This window comes from Eschscholzia californica, unplaced genomic scaffold, assembly GCF_041429995.1.
Source record: "Eschscholzia californica isolate CP2 unplaced genomic scaffold, dmEscCali1.0.p SCAF_4, whole genome shotgun sequence".
Taxonomy (NCBI): Eukaryota; Viridiplantae; Streptophyta; class Magnoliopsida; order Ranunculales; family Papaveraceae; genus Eschscholzia; species Eschscholzia californica.
This window is the reverse complement of record NW_028238461.1, coordinates 18375211-18398636: the sequence shown is the minus strand read 5'-3', so window position 1 is coordinate 18398636 and position 23426 is coordinate 18375211. Positions and strand designations below refer to the sequence as shown.

General features: G+C 35.9%; 4 protein-coding genes and 1 long non-coding RNA gene across 5 annotated transcripts; 4 read left to right on the top strand and 1 right to left on the bottom strand.

Moving 5' to 3' along the window:
- The first annotated feature begins 873 nt into the window (after window positions 1–873).
- On the top strand, window positions 874–5591 carry XYL1 (alpha-xylosidase 1). The gene is made up of 3 exons (XM_086672811.1): window positions 874–1205; window positions 1404–2095; window positions 3517–5591. The coding sequence occupies exons 1-3, from the start codon at window positions 973–975 to the stop codon at window positions 5376–5378; spliced, it is 2787 nt and encodes a 928-aa protein (XP_086528937.1). The 5' UTR covers window positions 874–972; the 3' UTR covers window positions 5379–5591.
- Window positions 5592–6071: 480 nt separating this feature from the next.
- On the top strand, window positions 6072–12126 carry LOC147543378 (glycosyl hydrolase 5 family protein-like). The gene is made up of 4 exons (XM_086672812.1): window positions 6072–6938; window positions 10065–10312; window positions 10571–11094; window positions 11320–12126. The coding sequence occupies exons 1-4, from the start codon at window positions 6513–6515 to the stop codon at window positions 11838–11840; spliced, it is 1719 nt and encodes a 572-aa protein (XP_086528938.1). The 5' UTR covers window positions 6072–6512; the 3' UTR covers window positions 11841–12126.
- Window positions 12127–12647: 521 nt separating this feature from the next.
- On the bottom strand, window positions 12648–16239 carry LOC147543377 (uncharacterized). Its single transcript, XR_015239625.1, has 2 exons — window positions 13149–16239; window positions 12648–13110 (listed from the first exon to the last, which is right to left on the bottom strand). It is a non-coding gene; the product is annotated as an uncharacterized LOC147543377 (long non-coding RNA).
- On the top strand, window positions 13818–16286 carry LOC147543376 (uncharacterized). The gene is made up of 3 exons (XM_086672813.1): window positions 13818–14112; window positions 14326–14547; window positions 14659–16286. The coding sequence occupies exon 3, from the start codon at window positions 14858–14860 to the stop codon at window positions 15998–16000; it is 1143 nt and encodes a 380-aa protein (XP_086528939.1). The 5' UTR covers window positions 13818–14112; window positions 14326–14547; window positions 14659–14857; the 3' UTR covers window positions 16001–16286.
- A 2603-nt stretch (window positions 16287–18889) lies between these two features.
- Window positions 18890–22363, top strand: HMT-1 (Homocysteine S-methyltransferase family protein). Its single transcript, XM_086672810.1, has 7 exons — window positions 18890–19348; window positions 19467–19523; window positions 20792–20997; window positions 21147–21276; window positions 21548–21751; window positions 21862–21933; window positions 22070–22363. Exons 1-7 carry the CDS (start codon window positions 19172–19174, stop codon window positions 22211–22213), a joined length of 990 nt encoding a protein of 329 aa, XP_086528936.1. The 5' UTR covers window positions 18890–19171; the 3' UTR covers window positions 22214–22363.
- The last annotated feature ends 1063 nt before the right edge of the window (window positions 22364–23426 follow it).

Genomic DNA, 23426 nt, shown 5'->3' with positions numbered 1-23426 from the left:
ATAATAAATGTCCACAAATTGCCCATCAATGTCCACACATATCCACAAATGTCTACAAAAGTCAGAAAATATATTTTCGAAATAGTGGTACAAATATATTATTTTCATATAATTAGACGTTAATGATAATATTAAAATAATAAATGTCCACAAATTGTCCATCAATGTCCACAGAGATTTTAGAGATCTCAATATTCAATTTAAAAGTGACATGTGTATTAAGTAAGAGATTTTAGAGATCTCCATTGGAGACCAAACAAATTTAGAGTGTCTCTATATGGACATTAGAAAAGAGAATCTTTATTTGATACTTAACATCTAGACTTTTAGAGTGCTTATTAGAGTGTCCCGATGGATTAATGGAGATGCTCTAAATCAGTCCAACTTTATTTTTTTTCTCGAAATAGTCTTTCCCAACTTTACTTTTCTTCTCAAGTCTCTTTGACAAGTGTCTGCTCATATTTTTGTCATGATTTTTTTTTTTTGACAAATGTCTGCCCTTAGATTGGGCTCCAGCATCATCTTGCCACACCTAAGCTGCTGGACTCAAGTCTGTTAAGTGTTAACAAAACAGTAATAGAAATGGAGAAACCTTAGCCAAAACATCCTGCATGATCTGTGTCCTTTGGGAGTTTAGCAAAACGTATGTACACAGGTGGTAGCCTTTAAGCTTGGGTAATGAGTCTGAGTGGGACCCAATGACCCACCCCAATGACCCCACCCAATGACCCATCCATCATCAATTCATCATCACATGCAAATGACCACCCCATCCTCCTCTTCACATGTATCTTCTCCTTCTGCCCCCCCCCCCCCCCCCCCCCCCCACCCCACCCACCCTTTATATCTTCCTTCATAAACCCCAACCCACAGCACTTATTACTACTTGTACTACTACTACTCATCCTCTCTCTCTCTCTCTCTCTCTCTCTACTTTCTCTCACTAACAATTACAGTGAAAGAAGGTCACCCATGAGGTTCTTTTCTTCTCCATGGCTTCCTCCTATATTTGTCATCATTTTTTCTCTTCTTTATGTTTCTCTACTAGTCTCATCCACCACCACCACCACCACAAAAATTGGTCAAGGGTATAGCCTTATCTCCATTGAAGAGTCTCCTAATGGTGGTCTCATTGGTCTCTTGCAAGTTAAGAAGAAAACCAACACTTATGGTTCTGATATTCCCCATTTACAACTCTTTGTCAAGTATAATCTCTCTCTCTCTCTCTATATCTCTAGCTTTTAATGTTTATTTGTCTTTCATTTTGTGGGTTTATTAAATTTTTCTCTCTCTACTTTTTCAAATTCTTGTTTTTATGACATCTCTATCTCTTTATTTCTTTACCTAATATGGGTTTATGATAATATTCACTTACTAACAACCGTTGGATGATCTTCTTCTAGGCATGAAACTCAAGATCGATTAAGGGTTCACATAACTGATGCTGATAAACAACGATGGGAAGTTCCATACAACTTACTACCAAGAGAACAACCACCAACATTGAAGAAACCTCTGAGAAATTCTGGGCAAATCCCTTTATCATCTTCTTCTTCTTCTGAAAGTTCAGGGAATGAACTTATCTTTAGCTATACTTCTAACCCATTTGGATTTGCAGTAAAAAGAAAATCAAATGGACAAACCCTTTTTAATTCAAGCTCAGATAAATCAGACCCATTTAGTAATTTGGTATTTAAAGATCAATATCTTGAAATTTCAACAAAATTACCAAAAGATGCTTCAATTTATGGGTTGGGAGAAAATACCCAACCAAATGGAATTAAATTACAACCTAATGATCCTTATACTTTATATACTACTGATATCTCTGCAATTAATCTAAATATGGATTTATATGGATCTCATCCAGTTTATATGGATCTTAGAAATGTGGGTGGTGAAGTTTCTGCTCATGGAGTTCTGTTATTGAACAGTAATGGAATGGATGTTACATACAGGGGAAATTCTTTGACTTATAAGATTATTGGAGGGGTTTTGGATTTTTACTTTTTTGCAGGTCCATCACCTCTTTCAGTTATTGATCAATATACTCAATTAGTAGGAAGACCTGCTCCTATGCCTTACTGGGCTCTGGGTATGTTTTTCTTTTTGACCTAATTTTTTTTGTTTATTCCAGTATAAATCTTGGAAACTGTTCATAATCTACCATTAAATACTAGATTTTGTTTTAGGTTTTTTTATTATGTTAACAATTGATATCTTTTTGCCTTAATTGTCAATTTTGCTTACCCTATTATGGAGTAATATAAATTGATTTGTGTATTTAATGTCATCTTACCCAATTAGCCGCACCATGTTTGTCGAATGATAATATAATTATATAGTATTGAGAAACACAAAGATAGGGTAATATAATTAGATCCAATCTTGAGAAACACAATGATATGGCAAATCTTTATATTGTTTGTTTTTGTGTGAAAGAAACATCTAGATGTCGTCGTCGTAGGCGTATATCATCTTCACTGAAGTTTAAATGTGGGCTTCATGAGTAGATTGTGAAAATCAATTAACAAACTAAAGTAAAATTTCTAGATCAGTATATTTGTAAAGCTAGAAAAAAGAATCTAGAAAGCATTTTTCTTCTTCATTTTGTGAGTAAATTTTCTTGCTAAGTAAAGGTTATAGTCAGTCTTTTTACTCTTTTATAAAAGGAAAACAGAGAGATATGGGTGTCTAAAAGTGTTTATCTTTTATTATCTTGTAGTACTGATAAATTTGTTTTGATCTTAGCATATAACATGGAAGTGGTCCTACAAGGTCTGATTTTTTAATGGAGGGTAGGGCTGTGGTTGTTGAATAATGGGTCCATCTACTGAAAAAAACAATTTGCATATCTTGTATCTTTGTTCACATTTTTGGAACTTGTATGGTCACGGAGGGAAAACTCTGTCTCGAAAACTAAGTTTTGTTTGTATACTAATATATTTATTATATAAAGATAGAACATTTTGTTTACTGCCACAAGGAATTTTGAAGGATGTTCTTTGGGAAAAATTGTTAGTTTTTACCACACGATTGAACACCGAGCTCTGTATGTGCAGAATCTTGCGGTAGTATATATAGCCTACAAGTGTTGTGGAATATGAATACCGCATGAAATGTTAGAATTGTCCTACGAGAGGAGTTGTAGGTTCCGACATCTCTAAGTGGTGAAAAATCTTGGAGGAAAGATAAAGTTTTGTGGCCTCCACCACTTAAAACATAGTCAATAATGTAGAAAGACCAAATTACATGAATAAAGCAATTCTAGGAGCCAAGCTATGATGAATCATATGATGAATTTGTTAATAAGTATTTATTAAAGTGGGTGCATTTTTACGTCCGTTTTCCACGGATACCCTCTATATGTGTCAAATGGATTGGACTTTGAACATATCATACGATGGTTCTCTGATTTCCATACATGTATATATATATATGTGTGTGTGTGTGTGGGGAAGTATGAGTTGATGACATAGACTAACTAACCAAGGCCTACTTAATATTTGAATACAGGATTCCACCAATGTAGATGGGGTTATAAGAATGTATCTGTGGTTGAAGCCGTAGTTGAGAACTACAAGAAAGCTCAAATCCCTCTTGACGTGATTTGGAACGACGATGATCACATGGACGCAGCCAAGGACTTCACTCTTGATCCCATCAACTTTCCTCGTCCAAAGCTTCTGGCATTCTTGGACAAAGTTCATTCACGTGGGATGAAATATATCGTCCTCATTGACCCTGGTATTAATGTGAACTCTTCTTATGGTGTATTTCAACGAGGAATGGCTGATGATGTCTTCATCAAGTATGAAGATGAACCTTTCCTAGCTCAAGTCTGGCCCGGCCCAGTCTACTTCCCAGACTTCCTTAACCCAAAAACTGTTTCTTGGTGGACTGATGAGGTAACCCGGTTTCATCAACTAGTACCTGTTGATGGACTTTGGATCGATATGAACGAAGCTTCGAATTTCTGCTCGGGTAAGTGCACAATAGTGAAGGGAAGGCCATGCCCCGGAGATCCTGGTTGGGAATGTTGTTTGGACTGTAAGAATATAACAAAGACAAGATGGGATGATCCTCCTTACAAGATAAATGCTTCTGGAGTTCAAGCACCGTTAGGATTCAAAACTATAGCTACAAGTGCAACTCACTACAATGGAGTCTTGGAATATAACGCTCACAGTCTTTACGGGTTATCTCATACCGTTGCTACTCACAAAGCCCTTTCTGGCCTAGAAGGGAAAAGACCATTTATTCTAACACGGTCAACTTTTGTCGGTTCGGGCCATTATGCTGCTCATTGGACTGGTGATAACAAGGGTACATGGGATGATCTCAAGTACTCAATATCTACAATGCTAAATTTCGGTATATTTGGTATCCCGATGGTTGGCTCAGATATATGCGGATTTTACCCAGCACCCACAGAAGAACTCTGTAACCGTTGGATTGAACTCGGTGCATTCTATCCATTTTCAAGAGATCACGCCAACTACTATTCGCCAAGTCAAGAACTTTATGTGTGGGATTCCGTTGCAGAATCTGCTCGAAATGCACTTGGTATGAGATACAAGATCCTTCCTTATCTTTACACATTGACCTACGAAGCTCACATTACAGGTGCTCCTATTGCCAGGCCAATTTTCTTCCATTTTCCAAATTTCACAGAGGGTTATGAATTAAGCACTCAATTCTTGCTTGGTAGTAGTGTAATGGTTTCGCCAGTACTCAAGAAAGGAACTTCAAAGGTAAATGCTCTGTTTCCTCCTGGATCTTGGTACAATATTTTCGACATGACACAGGTAGTTATAGGCAAAGGGCGGCACGTAACTCTCGATGCACCGTTACATGTAATCAACGTTCATGTTTACCAAAACACTATCCTTCCAATGCAACAAGGTGGATTGACTTCAAAAGAAGCAAGAACGACTCCGTTTAGTCTAGTAGTTGCTTTTCCATTTGGTGCTTCAGAGGGAGATGCCAAAGGAAAACTTTATCTCGACGACGACGAACTTCCTGAAATGAAACTTGGAAATGGGTATTCTACATATATTGATTTTTATGCTACTGTGAGTAAGAAAGCAGTGAAGGTTTGGTCTGAAGTTCAAGAAGGTAAGTTTGCATTACAGAAAGGTTGGACTATTGGGAAGGTTACAGTTTTGGGATTGGACGGAATCGAAGAATCGCTTACTGTCGACGTCGACGGCTCTCCTATGTCAGATGTTTCTAGTGTTGAATTGAGTGCGTCCGAACACTTTTCTGTAGAGAAGTTAGAAGGAGACACCAAGAAGAAGACTATGATGGTAGAAATTAAGGGTCTGGAGTTGCCTTTAGGGAAGAAATTTGCTATGTCCTGGAAAATGGGTGTATGAGAGAAAGAGATTTGGGTTGGGTTTTAGGTGTCCAGTTGTAGTTCTAATCAGTGATGGGATAATGAAACTGCCCATCCCTTGCTTGAGAAAAAAAGAGAAGTATTGTTCATCTTTACTTTATTTTTTTTCTTTAGAAAGGCCTTTATTGTAGTTTGAACTATTTGGAATAACAAATAATATTTGCAGTTCTGTTATCTGCAAGTTTTATAGGCACTCTCAATTGTTCCTTTTCCGGCCATTGTCTTTGCTTTGGGCATTACTTAGAAGCAAAACAAGAAAAACTTTATCCCAAAATTATGAACCCTGTCACTGTCCAATTTGCTTATTAGTTGTGGGGATTTATTGTCCATTTCTTCAATGTTAAAGCGTGTTCCATAGATGGTTTCGGTTAAAACAAATTTGATTATGGAGCATGGTTTCGGTTAAAACAAATTTGCTTGCTCCATAATCGAAATCAAAAATATGAAACCGTATTGGTTTGTGTATATTTTATTTGTGAGCTATCTAGTTATGATAGGTTTGTTCACAGGAAGGGGTTTGAAATCAATACCTTGTCAAGAAACAAGCTCACCAACCATCATAAAACCTAGCCAACAACTCTCATTCAACTCCATAAGATCTAAGTACTAGTAGATACAATCTATTTAAACACCAACCATCATAAAACCTAGCCAACAACTCTCATTCAACTCCATAAGATCTAAGTACTAGTAGATACAATCTATTTAAACCCGTTCTAGGGCTAATATTGTCTTCACTTTAGCCACCCGCCCTCTAGCTTGACCTTAAGTTTTTAATTCAGTAAGTATGCAAAATAGTTATATATTATTAGCTCCCTTTGAAGTCTTCTAATCAAATAATAGGCTATTTTGGCCCATCCCTTAGTGACTTCATGAATGAAAAAACAAGCTAGCTAGAGGAACAAAAACAATCATTATTTCAACCATTCTTGCACTATGAGGTAAAGCAAAGAAAACAAACCTACTACTACTTGATCTAAAATTTAACAAATCTTGCAAGTAACCAATTAACTTTTATGTATATAACCAACTACACATTATCTATTCTTTTTCATTTCTCTTTCTTTCTCTCTAATTCCCCAAACACCCAAACCCAAAATTCATCATCAACAACATGAGCAACAACGAGTACAAACTTTTCCCCTTCATCTTCCTTACTCTTTTTCTCTCTATCTTATGTTACAATAGTCGGTCGGCTAACGCTTTGCCGGGGAATCTCTATACTAATTCAAGGTGGATAGTTGACGAAAATGGGCAACGGGTAAAATTCGCCTGCGTAAATTGGGTATCACATCTTGAAACCATGGTTCCTGAGGGGCTTAGTAAACAACCATTGGATTCGATATCGAAGAAGATAAGATCAATGGGATTTAATTGTGTGAGATTAACTTGGCCATTGTTCTTAGCCACTAATAATACGTTAGCGTCGTCGGTCACGGTCCGGCAATCCTTTGAGAGTCTAGGACTGGATGAATCCACTTCTGGCTTAGAAGAAAATAATCCAACTCTTCTTGATCTTCCACTGATTCAGGCTCTACAGGTAAAGTCAATTATTATCCACTTTACTTTAAAATAGGAAAAGAAATGGTCATAAACCAAGTGTCTCCTTTTTATTGGTATATGAAACTTAAAATATCTTATCTACAATTCTATATGTCAGACCCAATAGGTGATTCCTACAAATTTGTAGGGTGACCCTCAAATTTGATTGGACAAAACTCAGTAATTTTTTTTTTTTTTTTGTTGAAAAACAAAACTCAGTAATTAGAGAAGAGAATTTCAAAGGCGCCTAACATTATTCCCCTTGGCGCCCTTCTCACACTTGGGATTGGGAGCACCTTAAAATTTGGCTGTAAAGGGGCGCCAACAATCAAACAATGGGGCGCCTCCAGAAGCATCTATTAGAGAAGAGCCGAAGAGGGAAGTTCTAAAGGTGCCCTTAAGTCAACACTTGCTCACCAAGCGGTTGATAGTTTTGACATAAATTCCAAAACTTTCCACATTCAATTCCATAAGAGTTGGAATCATGGTTATTGAATTTTGTTTATTAAAGATATAAATTATAATATAATAAGTTTGTGGGGGATTTAGGCTCTATGTTGCGGGTATTAGAGCAAGTCCAAGGCTAGCCGGTCCCGGGCTCTTAATTTCACTTTTTCATTCAAATTTAAGGGCCTCAGCTCAGTCCCTAAAATTCAACTCCAAGAATAGCCGGTCACAGGCCCTTAAATTAGATTTTAAAAAATGTGTGAGTTTTTGTCAAATTTTAAAAACAAATAATGTGTGAGTTTTTGTTAGATTTTTACAAAAAAGATAATCAAATTAAATAATTTAAAAAAAAAATCGACCGTTGGATCGAATCCACCGTTGGATGTGATCCAACATGTGACCGTTGGGGACCTCCCCAACGGTCATATGGGTTGTTCAGCCCTTGTTCAGCCGGCACCGAATAAGGGCCGCTGGGGTTGGAGCAGTTCAGCCCAAGGGGGCTGGGCCCTTAATTCAAATTAAGGGCCTCAGCCCCCTCCCCCTTGGACTTGCTCTTAGATCTCTTTAATTTTTTATTAACCTAGACAGTTATCGTGCTTATGATATCTTGATGATGTATTAATGTTTTGTAATGGGTAACGTAGATCATGGTCCATTTCTCAAAAAAAGAAGGTGCCCTTGAGAACTCACGTCATAGTGAATAATAAGTGAAAGTTCTGTAGGCGCCTCCTTTCAAGAGCCCTTTTCTTTCTAAGTGGGGGTTATTCGTTCAGAACTTTTGTAAGATCTTCAAAGGTCTTAAGAGCTTTGAAGTTTAGCGTTATTGGTTCACAACTTTTTTTAAGAACTTCAAAGTTTAGTGTTATTGGTTCCGGTCTTTTTTTAAGAATTTCAAAGTTTAGTGTTATTGGTACAGATCTTTTTTTTAGAACTTCAAAGTTTAGCGTTATTCAATTTTTATGCAAAATTAAAAACTTTTAGTCCAAAATCCGACCCAAGATCTTTTGGAGACAAATTTACTCACAAATTACCTGAATTCAAAGTTTTACCAATTGAGGTGGATCTTCGAAATTCTTTTTATAATGGGTGTACGCAAAAAATATTGGGTTAAAATAACCAACCAAACCCTTTTATCTCTCTATATAAAACAAAACATACTAAACCCTGGCCGTGAAACCGAGTAACCTCCTGTCTTTCTTGTCGGTTGTTGTTCCACATTCTTTCTCTGCCTCTCCATCCGTTGAAGAAGGTACTGCAAGAGTGCAAGGTAATTATTTCTCTCACTACCACTACCACTTTTTCCAATCACCAATTTTCTCTCACTGCCAATACAGTAATCATAGGTTTGAAAAGTTATCTTTTGATTTCAAAAGTAATAATAGGTTTAGTTTCCAATGTATTTGTGTATAGTTGCTGTTGATTTCAAAAGTTATCTTTTGCCAATACATGTATTTGTGTATTTGTGTATTTGTGTATGGTTTGATTTTATGAATCCAATGTGTATATGTCAGTAGCATGGAAAAGGGTCAAGCCAATATTTTTTTATGAATCCAATGTGTACCGTAACAGTGAAGGAACATCTTTTTTATGAACTAATGTGTATAGGTTAAACATTTTTTTTACGAGTCCAAGTCAATATCTTTTTTATGAACTAATGTGTATAGGTTAACATCAGTTTGCTATGTAGTATTAAAAGATTACTATTTTTGATTCCCACATGTATTGTTATATCATAAATATTATTTTATTTTTTAAGATTAATTTATGTGAATTTATTGTTCCATATTTTGTATCAGATTAATATATTTCTAGGTTAATTATTAAATAGATTTTGTTTACGTTCAACTTGTTTTTGTTAGATGAGTTCACACAGAGCGAAAAAGTATATGAAATGGACCTTAGATGAAAATGAGGTGTTACTTCAACTTATTGTTGAAGCCATGAACAACGGTAAATACGGTAAAGATGGTGCATTGTCGAAGACGTAGTATGACCAAGTTATAATTCCAGCTCTAAATAAAAAATGGACCCTTCAAAGATCTAACAAAAAAGATCCAGACTTTTTAAAAACTTCAAAACTTTTAAAAAAATGTCCTAGTACTTAATAGTTTAGTACATAAAAGTTATGGTCCCTTCAAAGTTTTAATAAAAATTTCTGAGATCTTTGAAGATCCGGACTTTGAAGATCTAGTAAAAAGACCTTAACGAATAACAGGCCCTAAAGGTCCTCTCTTCCAAAATGACCAAAATTGCTATAGGGGATTTTGAATCAATTTAGACCGGAGCATTATAAAGTAATTTTTTTTTTGTTGAACGCATTATAGAGTAATTAATTTGAAACCAAGACAAAATTGAGTATTTTGTAGAGAAGTTTCAGTTGCAAAACAAATATTTAGTTAGGGGTTGTTTTCAAGTCAAATTTAAAATCTGACTCAAGGTCTGAATTGGCTCTCAGTTAAATTTCAAAGTCTTTGTGAGGTCTGACAGTTTGAATCGATGGTTTAGGCTGATTTTGAGTCTATTTGATTCAAACCTATCAAATTGATGAGACAATGAGAAAAAAAAAACACTACCATACTCAAGAATGATTGAGTATTAAATCAAAAGTTCTCTTCCACAAAACTGGGAAATCTGATACATTCATGTGCTTTTGGTTCCAAAACTGGAAAATAAACAGGCAGTAGTAGCAAGTATGGAGGAGAATGATGTAATGGTGATACTAGACAACCACATTAGTAAGCCAGGATGGTGTTGTAGCAGGACTGATGGTAATGGTTTTTTCGGCGACCGTTATTTTGATCCACAACTCTGGATCAAAGGACTCACTTTTATGGCCACCATTTTCAACTCTTCTAGCAATGTTGTTGGAATGAGTCTTAGAAATGAGCTCAGAGGTGAAAAACAGAACATCAAAGATTGGTACAGGTAATTTGCACCAGTTTCTGCCCTCTATTTTCACCTTTTATTCTATATAAATGCATCCACTTATATCACTTTATGTCAAAGTTTAAACAACGGTTAGAAAAACGATTGTTATAGCATGAATAGAACATATCGGCAATCGTTACTACTTTACTCTATGGTCATATTGGTTTAGTGTTGAAGTGTGTGGAATAGAACATATCAATAGTTTCTTCAAATAGACTCAACTAGTTTTTTTTTTTGATCTGGATGAACATTCAGGTACATGCAGAAAGCAGCAGAAGCCGTCCATACAGCAAACCCTAATGTCCTAATTATACTTTCAGGGTTAAATTTTGACAATGATCTAAGTTTCATCGACAAGCAACATGTGACCCTAACATTTGATAAGAAGCTAGTTTTCGAGTTGCATTGGTATGCATTCACCAATGGGCAAGATTGGAAAAATGGCAGTCCAAATCAAGTATGTGGAAGTCTAGTGAATGGTATAAAGAGAAGAGGAGGATATATAGTTGAAAAAGGGTTAGCTCCATTGTTTATAAGTGAGTTTGGGATAGATCAAAGAGGTACAAATGTGAATGACAATAGATTCTTCAATTGCTTCATGGGGTTTGCAGCTGAACTTGATTTAGATTGGGCTTTATGGACATTAGTAGGAAGTTATGACTTGAGAGAAGGAGTTAAAGGAATGGAAGAATTTTATGGAGCTTTGACTTGGGATTGGAGTGATATTCGAAATTCGACCTTCATTCAAAAGCTTTCCTCAATCCGATCACCTTTTCGAGGTATGAGTGTGTACTTTGTATTAGAATGGAGTAAAGGGGTAAGATCTAAGGAACGACAATATAACACCGTGTCTATCACCCCTCATATCAAAGGCAGAACTACTTGTAGGCTAGCCCGACTAGCTTATCGACGGATTCAATAATAGACGAGCCTAATGGGTTCAAATTTTTTATGTAGGATTTATGCATCCATTGTTCTAAATATTATCTTGTCGAAAAATGCAGGGCCTGGCTTCTCTCAGAGGCGTACATACAACATAATGTTTCATACATCAACCGGACTTTGTGTCGCTCGAAAATCTTGGTTTGAGCCACTACAATTAGGATGTTGTTCAAAATCTGATGCATGGAATTATACACCACAAAAGATTATATATCTAAAGGGTACATATTTCTGTATTCAAGCTGTTGGAGTAGGGAAACCAGTTAAACTTGGGATTATATGCACAGGCTCTAATTCCAAATGGGAAACAATATCCGACTCGAAAATGCACCTTTCTTCAACTATTGACAATACTCAAGTGTGTCTTGATGTTGATTCTAACAATGCTATTGTTACTAATCCTTGCAATTGCTTAGGTAAAGATAATATGTGTGATCCTTCAAGTCAATGGTTCAAAATTGTGGATAGTACTCGAAGTCCATCGTCATATTTGAAGCTCAATTTACCGACGGAGAAGAATGACAACCCACAGATATTGGAAACTTTAACGGTGCAAAATTCTGAAGGAAGAAGCATAATTTGAAAGGCTATACAAGGTCGAAAAGGAAGTATGTAATAGTCGTTGATGAACAAGCACACGCTTTCATTAGATGGGAACAACGAACAACTTTTATTTCATTCTTTGTCAACAAGGTCGAAAAGAAGTATGGTCATATGATGATGTCTCATGCCTACCTACATAATGAAAGTGTCTAAACATATATTAGGAGGCACTTCTAAGACATATTTTAGCAGAAATTCGAACAAATATAACTTTCTAATGTCAAATATTTCATTTTTAGTAACTCAAAAGCTTTTGGATTTCCTTACACTACAACATTTGATTTAGGGTTTGTTTGATACGTGTGAAAATAAGATGGGAAAATAGATTTTCGTAAGAACATCCATTTTTTTTCTGTTTGATAGAACCCAAAAAGTGTGAAAGCGGTTTTCTAATGGGGAAAAAAGGTTAGGAAAAGCACTCTTCAAAAATTTTACCATTAAAAAAGTGAGAAGTCAACAGTTGGTAGCCCAAGTGGTTCCAAAGTGTTGACATAAACTCCAGAAAGCCCTGGAGGTCCCAGGTTCGAATCCCAGAAAAAGTGGAATCTTTGGTTATTTGAATTGGGATTATTAGGGTGTAAATAATGTTGTTGGGCTTTAGGCCATGTCTTGTTGGGCTCTAGGCCCGGTTCTGTTAGTGTTTGAGTGAAGAAAGATAACTAAGGAAGTTCCATAGGCATCCATAATTTTTTTTTTTTTTTGAGAAATTGACTACTATCTACGTTAGTCGCCGTCTAAGTTAAACAGATAACTAAACCTACCAACACAAGCCCTAAGGCTTCTGTGATTTTGGAGTTTATGTTAACACTATCGACCACTTGGCAACCAAGTGTTGACGACACCCATGTTATTACTCGCCCCTTTTACAGTAAAATTTGCAAGAAAATTTAGTTGCGGAGAGCACCTATAGCAATAACGGTGCCTATATTATTTCCCCTTGATTTATTCAAGCCCCGTACCTTGGAGTACATATCATTGATCCCAAATCAATCGAATTAGTGGTTAGGTGACATAGTTAATTGTTATATAGGAAGATGAATGTACGAAGTTTTCATTTTCCTTATGTGACACCAATAGAGGCACCCTTGTGTTTTTCTTTTCGGCATAAAGAAACAAATGTTCCAATATTAACTTACCACGGTACAAAAAGAAATGTTCATATGGAAAAATGAATCACTATCATTTAAAACCGGATCGGCTTACAAGTTGAAATTTGACTCCAATATATTTTTTACAACAAGTTAATAATACTCACCCATTCTTAACAAAAAAACAAAAAAGTTAATACTCACCCACAAAATAAGGGCTAAACACCTATCAAGTGAGAGAAAATAAGAAAATGTCAATTTGGGTGAAGAGGAATCGAAGCCAAATCGGTGTATCACAACAATAACCGACTAGGTGGTATGTCTAGTCTTGTGAGAGAAAAATTCTTATTTGGGTGATAATGAATCGAAATGAAAACGGTGGTGAATCACAACCGATTCCGTACTCTTAAGTTTCCTTAGATGAGGCACAAATATCTTGCTTGGGTTCCAAGAAACATGTTAAACCCCACAAAATCTTTAATTCCAAAATGACCCCTAAAAACTGCCTTTTTAAATACCTCATTAATTCAATATTGTTTTTGGAAAACAAATTAACATATAAAAAATAAATACTAATTAGGAAAAATAGAAATACAAAATAATAGAAAGAAATAAAATGAAATTTCCTTTACAATTGTGAAATAAATACTATTTATTTATTTTTAGTAACTCCATTAATTAAAAATATCTAATAATAAATGTGAAAGATTCTTAATTTATAATTAAAATAGATATAAAATCAAAACAAAAAAGGGAAAAAATAAAAAAAAAGTTGGGTTAAAAGGAGATACGTTTTATTTGGTAAGTTATGATTAATTCAAAGACCCTTAATTAAAGGACTATTTAGTCGGGTATAGAGTATGACCGCCATTAAAAATAACTCTTAAAGAGACACGTTTAATTTTGACAGGTAAAATATTTGTACTGCCAGTCCAGAATATATTTTTACCATGTCATATAAATTCTTTAGAAGATGAGAAGGTCTCTATTGTGATTCAGTGATTGATTCTTAGAAGAGCTCAAATCTTGAGTATAAACAGAGAGAGTAAAACCAGTAGAGAGAGAAAGTATCATTCTAGAGAGAGAAACAGAGAGTGTGTCATTTTAGAGAGAGAAAGAGAGAAGCAAGCACAAAGAGATTTCTACTGCTACTACTTCTACCAGGTACTTCCTTTTCAATATTTATGAGGGATTTAAGTGGTTTGATGTTTTTTTTTTTACTGAAATTTCTATTTGGTGTTTTAGATGATTTATTCTTGTTTATTAGAATTGGGTATATAGATGATGAAGAGATAAATTTGTTCTTAATTTATTTGGGTAATTGATTAGAGATGAAATTCTAACCATAAATTTGTAATCTAATTTTGTTTTTTTCAGTTTTTTTTATGTGCAGATTTTCTCTCTTTCTTTAAAGAAGAAGAAGAGAGGTTTTAATTTGACAAAGTAAAGAAGCGGATTTATGTCGTCTGGATTTAATCTATTGATTTCATTCTTCAATATCTTCTTCATATCTTGTCTCTGCATGCAAATTTGGTTTTGTTATCAATATAAACGAAAACAGGGGTTTGAAACCGTTTCGATGCGTTTGAGATCAAAACGGTATGTTAATTTTCATCATTTCACTAAATTAATTCTTACCCAGATTGAGTTTTTGATTTTTATGAAATGGGTTTTGATTTGTTTTGGATTTGGGTTTTTTTTATTTTGCAGAACTGGTTCTGGAGTTCAATACTTTGGGGCTTCTCATAGTAAGAAATTGTTTGGTTTATTTTTGTTCTTCAGAATAACTCTCTCTTAATTAGGGTTTTGGAGTTTTCAGAGATTTTGCCCTTTGGTTAATTATCTTCTTCATTTTTGAAGAAATTATTTCATTTAATTATATTACATATTATTGAGAGGATTATTGAGAATGGTGGCTCTTCAAAGTAATTTGGCCCGAAAAATGAAGAGCAAATTAGTTGCTAATGGCCAATTATTAGTGGAAAGGAAGAAAACAATTCGAATTATTTATACTGATCCTGATGCTACTGATTCTGATTCTTCTGATGATGAAATTAAAACATCAGATAGAACTGAAAAGAGGAATGGATTTAAGAGAGTTATAAAAGAACTTCATGTTACATTTCCTGTTTCTAAATCATCTGTTCCTTCTCTTGAGAGAGCTGAATGTGTCGAAACCCCTAAAGATGGTGTAGAAACCCCTAAAGATTGTGCTGAAAACCCTAAAGATGGTGTGAAAAACCCTAAAAAAGGTGTCAAAAAACCGAAAAATGTGGGCAAAAATCTTAAGAAAGGGGTTACCTCAGTGAGGACTAGGTCGAGAGCTCCTTTGCGATTTAAGGGAGTTAGGCAAAGAACGTGGGGAAAATGGTCTGCTGAGATTCGAGATCCGATTAGAGGACGACGAAGATGGTTGGGTACTTATCTTACAGCTGAAGAAGCAAAGAAAGCTTATGATGATGCTGCTAGACAATTCGAATTGGAACTAGAAAACATAACTCTCACCGGAAAGACTAAGGTAATGATCAAGAAGAAGGAGGATAAGAAACATGAGAATGAAGATGTATTCTCAGTTTGTGGGTCTACTTCACCTAGAAATCTTTCAGTTTCGGATCAAAGAGATGAAACCCAAGTTTCTGCGTCATCTCCTTCCTCTGTTTTAGACATATCTTCTTCTTCATCAAAAGCTCTTATTGAAGTTGTAGGCAACTCAATTCAGATCGAACAGGATGGAGGGGAGGTAAAGAAAGAATTTCTTGAGCAAGAACAAAAACCAGCCGAAGAATTATCAAATTTTGGTATCTTCAATGAATCTATATTGCAATCTTCAATGGGGGAAGGAACTGAGATGTCTTTTGATCAACTAAATTTTGATTACAATGAATTTGGTTCAAATGATTTTGCAGCACTAGATGAGCTTCCTATTTATGAGTTTGGAACAGGAGTAGGAGATTATAATGACTTGATGAACTTAGATGTTGATTTCAATCTCAATTCTGAGGATATGTCTTGGACAGATGATCAACCTATGAAGAATATAGTATGCCAATAAGTATTTACATATTTAATGAGAGTTGTTAAGCAAATAATTCTCAAACAGTACTCAAGTTTACTGGTTGAGTGAGAGTTTTTATGTTTAGTAGAGAGAGATTGGGGAGAAATGTCTTGGGGTTAGAGATTGGGGAGAAATGTCTTGCGGTTGTCTGTACTGCCTAGAGTTAACCCAAGGTTTTCTTTCTTCCCAATAAGAGAGATTAATGTTCATTTAGGGATGAAATTTTGTTTAATCTCTTAATTATCTACTCTAGTATTTTTGTTAGTGATGGGAATTTTTTTTATCTTTTTGGATTTGTTAACTCATGAATAGTTTATTTTTTCAATCTATGCATGAGTCTCATATGACCATTATGAGTTGCACTACTTTTTTAGGTGAAATTTGGGTGTGTTAAGGTTCTTTTTCTAACCAAAATTTATCTTTTTTTTTTTTGTTGAACTAAGGAAAATTTATCTTATTAATATTGAGAAGATTTTCATAGGTATAGATATAGATAGAACATAGTCTCCCATATCCTTTCTTGCTGGATTGGTAGTGGTGGATGTTGTGGGAAAAAAAGAACAATTTCGAAATTAATAGGCCACCCTCCTTCTCATGTCGCCCTTAAAGGTCGCGGGTGACGACCTATGACCTATATCTCTTCTTTGTCTCTTTTATTTTTCAGTTTCTATCTTTTCTCTTTGTTTCTCTCTCTCCATCCCTTTCTCTAAGTTTCGGCGTTCAGCGGAACCATTTGTTGGGTTTCTGGAAGAACGAAATGGAAACTAAACGTCGTAGGTCGTTTGGATTATCCTCTGATTCAAATGATGGTTGTTTCTTTTTGTCTAGACAACCAGGCGAGGGTTTGGGCGAAGTGGGCCTCCACTTTGCCAGAAATGAGAGAGAGAGAAGAAAGAGTGGGACATAAAGAAAAGAGAAAACGAAAAGAGAGAGAGAGAGAGAGAGAGAGCAGAAAGAGTGGGAAATAGAGAAAAGAGAACGAAAAAAGAGAGTCAGAGGAGGTCGATGATGACTAACAAACGGTGTTGGTGGTGGAAATGTCGGTAGAGTTGATGGTGGAGGTGTGGCCTGAGTTGATAGTCGTGGACTCGTGGTTGGAGGGGAAGATGGAGGAAGAAGAAAGTGAATAAACATTAAAAGCTTGGTGGTGTTTGTAGAAAACAAAACAATACACAATTTTTTATTTACATTTAAAATTTTTTATTTTACAAATTTTTTGTTTCCCAAAAACATCAACCTTAATTAAAGTTCTAACTTCTCTCAAATTATGTTGATTCTCTCAAAACATCAACCCTATTCTTTAATTATCATAGAAAACAATTTTAGTTGACTATTTTTTCTCTATGTAAGCAAGGGTCGCCGGTAAATTGTCATTATCGACGAACTTTAATTTTAATCGAACCTTTCTATCTCTCCTCTATCCACTACCTTCGACCACCATTATTTCTCTCTCTTCCTTCCTCTTTCTTTTCCTCCCTCTCTCTCTCTCTCCTCCTTCCTTTCTCCCTCTCTCTTACTCTTCTCATCCCCTCCTCATCTCTCTTTAGAAGCTCTGACAAAGGGAAAGATCCCTTCATTAGAAAACGACACTGGTTTAGGGGACTTCTCAAACCAATGTACTAGTTTGGGAGATCCCCTAAACCAGATTCGTTGGTTGAGGGGATCCCCAAACCAGTCTGATTTTGGAATCCTCCAAAACCGAAAATTTGTTTGAGATTTCGCAACCAACGTACTGGATTTGGGGATCACTAGTATCATTTTATCTAATTAGATTCTTAAAAAGGTCGCGATTTTGGGACATCCCGAAAAGTCTGCGGAAAATAAAGACTTAGTTAATCAAGATTGACTCATGAAGCATATTTATTTTAACCCAAAAATTTACTTGATCGTATTTTGCCCTCTAATCTTCATCTTCACCTCACATCCACCACCACAATTTCTGCCCACCATTACCATTTCTGACCACCGACCACCTCTTCTCTTGCCCTCTCTCTCTTTCTCTCCCTCGCTCGACCTCTCTCCCTCTCTCTTTGATCGGAGTTGGTAGTGGTCAGAAGCGATGGGTGGTGGTCAGATGTAACGGGTGGTTGTCGGATGTTGGAGATGAAGATTAGGAAGTTAAAAACAAACAAGTTAATTTTTTGGATTCAAAACAAAATGCCCCTCATTCAACTTTAATTAAGGAAAGCTTTCACAAAGATAAAAAAAACATGAACATGGTTTTAAGTTGAGACAAAAGTACTCTTGAACTTTAGTTTAGTAAAGCCTTGTGATGAAATATCCATTGACAACATCAACATATTCTAGAAGCTAGCAACAAGTCGAATTATTATATGTAAGCACCTATTTGCACATGAACTTTTCAACACTTTTGATTGTGTAACGGTGTATACAACAACAATGTGGGGTGCCTATTGAGAAAACTAAATCATGTCTAATCAAGAGAGTCTGTTTCAACCCATCTATTAATAACAAATTTAAAGAGAGACTGACCTATTTACATCCTTACCACGAGAACCTAAATCTGAAAAGTTCAGGTGGACTTTCCACAGTGAATCTTGAGGGGATTGGTACCATCCCCCTCCTTTTTTACTTAGATCCGCCTTCCCTCCTGACATTTTTTGTGGGTGGACAGTAGCGTTCGAGTCCCACAGATTAGGCATTTCGAGGATACTCGGACTGGACTCAATCCAAGTTGTTCAGAACTAGGGGATTAGGGTCAGTCTTAGTGTTGTCGAACTTGCCTAGTCTAGGGGGAGTGAATAGAAAAAACCAACCTGAATATAAAAGAAAGACTCATATATCCACTCTACGGGGAATTATCGTAGTTCTTTTTTTTTTTTTTTTTTTTTCTGAAGAAGAAAAATTATGACTTTTCTTAGTGGATTGAGGGAAACAAACGTGTCAAACTTTTTAAGGAAACGAGTTATTGTGTCACAAATTGTGTGTGATATCATGTGTTGAAGAATAATTGGAAAAATCCCTAAAAATAGAAATTGAATCATGACGTACATGTGACTAGATTCAGAAATGAACCAACCTGTAAATATGTTCATATGATGGGCGTGCATGTGATTTTGCAGGCACCACCATAACAGTTTGTCTAACTGTAGTAGTCTTCGCTTCTCCACCAATATCCATTTATAGAGATTAGAGAGAGAGAGAGAGATGGCTACGGGAACGCGAAGGGGAATGGCGGTACTTGAGGATCTGATAAAGAAGGCGGGTGGTTGCGCCGTCGTTGATGGTGGATTCGCTACACAGCTCGAAAAACATGGTGCTTTTATTAACGACCCTCTTTGGAGCGCTCTTTGCTTAATCAAAGATCCCGATCTCATTAAAAAGGTCTCTCTCTATAAATCTCTCTCTCTCTCTCTCTCTCTATTTATAAATCTCTCTATTTATATATATATGTTGTATATGAGAATGAATGAAATCTAGGTTAAAAATGTAAAATTTGTAGGTTCATTTGGAGTATCTTGAGGCTGGTGCAGATATATTAGTAACTTCATCTTATCAGGTACCCTATCTATTCCCCCTATTCTCATCAAATTTTCATTTTTATAAAAAATGATAGTCTCTTTTTTTATTCGATTGGTTCCTTTTTAAATCTATGAATTGGATATGAAGGAAATCTTAAATCATTGTATAGATCAAAAGACTATTTAAATGTAAAATGTTTATTAATATGTTTGTATGGGATACACAAAGTTTAAACTCTACAATTTTCATGTTTTTTTTTTTTTGGATTCCTTGCTTATGTGAGTAATGGGTTGTATTTGTTCTTTTCCTTCTGGCTTTTCAAACGCTTTTAGTGGGATTTCAAATGCATACAGTTTAACTAGTCTATTTCGTTTTGCTACTATTCAATTTGTTCTTGTTTTAGAAAGTTGGTTAGCCTCCTTCCGAATTGTCTCGCATATCTTCTCGATTGGAGTGAGAACGACCATTTCTATCGTTGTTTTAGATAGCTTACAAATCATTGTTTCCATTTGTTTTAGCTTATTGGTAATCCTAAGTTCGACTTGATTGAAGTTGTCTTGTAGTCCTCCAAATGAAGCGTCCAAATTTTCAATCCTCTCTTTTTTATTAACTATATGAACAATGCTCTGTACCAATGATAGGTCTCAATCAAAGCAGTGAAACAAGTTTGCAAATAAAATTCTATTTAGGGCTTGAATAAACCACAACTTAGTTCATTATCTCTATTTTTTTTTTCTGCAATACAGATATTTTAGTTTGCAAATAGAACAAAATAAACCAACTACCACAAGAACACCTAAACTAACAAAGTGACTACCCGCTATCACTAATTAACTACCCACTCTAAATTACTGTAACTACCCTAAGGATGTATGTACTATGGCTTGGTAATCCACCAATTATTTACTACCCACATCTTTTTCAGCTCATCAAGATGTTGTTAAATGTGATGCATTTGAGGCCCCCTCTTTCTAAAAGGCTATATTTTGTTTTATATTTTCCTGTCCCTTTTCCGAGTTAGCGTCTTATTGAATGGTGGTAGAAAACTTAGGTGTTTGATCATTCAAATAACTGAGTTTATAAGCATATTCCGTCATGCTCTGGGCATTAAAATTTGTGATGTAGATAAGTCTTGGGCAATTCTTTACTTGCTACTTACCATCCTGTCTAGTCCCCGCTCTATTAGTACTTGTCTCTTTTGTGCTACCGTGCTTCGCCTTTTATCGCCAACAATCTTGCCTCATTCTCCTAATTTATGTTTTGTGTTAAATATCAGTTATAATTGTTTTGGTTCTGATTTTGCAGGCGACAATCCCAGGATTTTTATCTAGAGGTCTATCTATGAAGGAAGGAGAAAGTTTACTTGAAAAGAGTGTTAAGTTAGCTCGTGAAGCCCGGGATTTGTTTTGGAAATCGTTGGAAAAAACTCCTAACCACAGTTACAATCGAGCTTTAGTGGCAGCTTCCATTGGTAGCTATGGAGCTTATCTTGCAGATGGTTCAGAATATAGGTTTACATCTTAAGGACTACTTTTTAAACTCAATTTTACTCGTTCTTTCCTGTAACACTAAAGTTTCCCTTTGTATTAACCTATATTTCTTCGCTTTACGGTATATAAATCTGAGTTTCTGTAATTTGATTTGTGTCTTATGCTTCCAGTGGATGTTATGGACCAAGTGTGAGTTTGAATAAGCTCAAGGATTTCCACAGACGGCGACTACAAGTTCTTTTAGGAGCAGGTCCTGACTTGTTAGCTTTTGAGACTATACCCAATAAACTTGAAGCTCAGGTTAGCCTTCCTAGACACTTCTTAGTTCTTAGAAAGATCAAGCGTATGCAGGTGGTAGCTTGTAATGTGTAAGTCTGACCCACCCATTAATCAGGCCAGTCCCAGGCTAGCCTGTCATGTCTCGTTTATTTCACAGGTCGGGCTAGGACAGCCCATGGCCTATCTGGGGCTGCTCGAGATAGGCCTGGCCGGAAGCATTTGAAATCACTATGTCATTCTCATAGGGTAAAAGTAAAATTTCTGAAATAGATTCAAGTTGTGTAATTTGCAGGCCTGTATTGAGTTGCTTGACGAAGAAAACGTCCAAATTCCGTCCTGGATTTGCTTCAGCTCGGTGGATGGTGTGCATGCCCCCTCAGGAGAGAGCTTTGAGGAATGTCTCGACATTATAAACAAGAGTGAGAAAGTAAATGTGGTTGGAATCAATTGTGCACCTCCCCACTTCATAGAAAGCCTAATCTGCAAATTCAAAGAGGTAAGGTTACCAAGTTCTAAATCATAATACAAAGTTCAATCTTTTCAAAGGCTTTCCTTCAGTGGGTCTACATTTATATTCTTGAACTGTGAAATCTCTCTTGTTTTCAGCTGACTGATAAAGCAATAGTCGTTTATCCGAATAGCGGTGAAGTATGGGATGGCAGAGCGAAGAGATGGCTGGTGAGTTCAGTGACTTCCTTGATTTGTTTTCTTCTATTCAATTTATGTATCAACTTTGAATCTTGATACTTGATCTCAAGCATTTATTTTTTATATACATTGTCTAGAGAAACTATAATAAGCTTAATGTTGACAGCCGTCGAAGTGTTTTGATGACGAGAAGTTTGAAGAATATGCAACAAGATGGCGTGATTCAGGTGCTAAGCTGATTGGAGGATGTTGTCGGACAACCCCTGCTACCATTCAAGCGATTTCTAATGTTCTAAAACACAATCACTGACTACAAGTCTCATTGTTTCATTTATTAAAGGAATTATGTATCTGTATTTGTAATCCTAGTACTAGTTTATTTATGATTCAATTCCTGAAACTTGTATTCAACAAAAGTGTCTGTTTCTAGTTCAATGTTGATTTATCTACCGTTGAGAAAGTGAAAGACTTCAGTCTAGGCTGCTTTCTCTTTTGAGCATGGTTGTGGTTGACAATTTAGTGGTCAAAGTTCAAACTTTGATGGGACTCCTTGCGAAAACTAAGTTTCTTTTATTACACCCACACGATTTCTCTTTTTGCAGAGACTTTTATTTCCGCTACGCCTTATTTTCGAATTTTAGAAGAAAAGAAGGAAAATGAACTCGCAGAATGTGATTAAATATTTAGCTTTGGTTCACTTGCGTGAGAAGAATATGATGAAATATTTAGGGTTTAATATTTGGGCTTCTCATACAATCTAATTAGAAAGATAGAATTAAGAGAGGCCAAGAGAGATGAGATCTGGGTAATTTCTTTTTTGGGGGTGCAAATACCAGACCCATTGAGTTTAAGACTAATGAGAATAACATTAGGGAAAGTTTGTGCTATTACAAAAAGAAGATAGTAATATTGCTAATAGTGTGAACTGAGTTTTATATCATTCATACACAATCTAAGTAGCATACCATCAATCACATCTTTTTGTCCATATGACAAATTAAGAAATTAGTCAAATTAAGGTATTTGTTGGATATTCAGGATGGATTTGAAACATTTTCAAGGGGTGGTTTAAGGGTGCTTCTAAAGGCACCGGGCCAAAAATCCGTTAGCATCTGGAATCGAAATAAACTTACAACATTGATCGTAACCAATCCAAATAGACAAGCTTTTCACACTTCAAAATGACAACAACCACTGACAAGTATTGTTTGGCCAATCTTTTTTTTTTTTTTTGAAATGTTCAGCGTGTCTCGAACACTTGGCCTCTAAGATGGAAGATTATCTCTCTTACCACTCCAACCAAATGTTGTTGGCACTAAATTCTCTTTGCATTTTCCTTGACCCAAGATCTTACACCATCAATCATTTTTTATGGAGTTAATGAGCAAGTGTCCATGACGGGCTTTGTACATAGAATTTTCGAATCTACCCAGCTCGAGCCCGCTCTCTAAGCCGTGTATGCCATAAGTGTGGGTACCCGGAACGCCTGAACCCGAGACAGGGGTACCCACGGGTACCCGAGC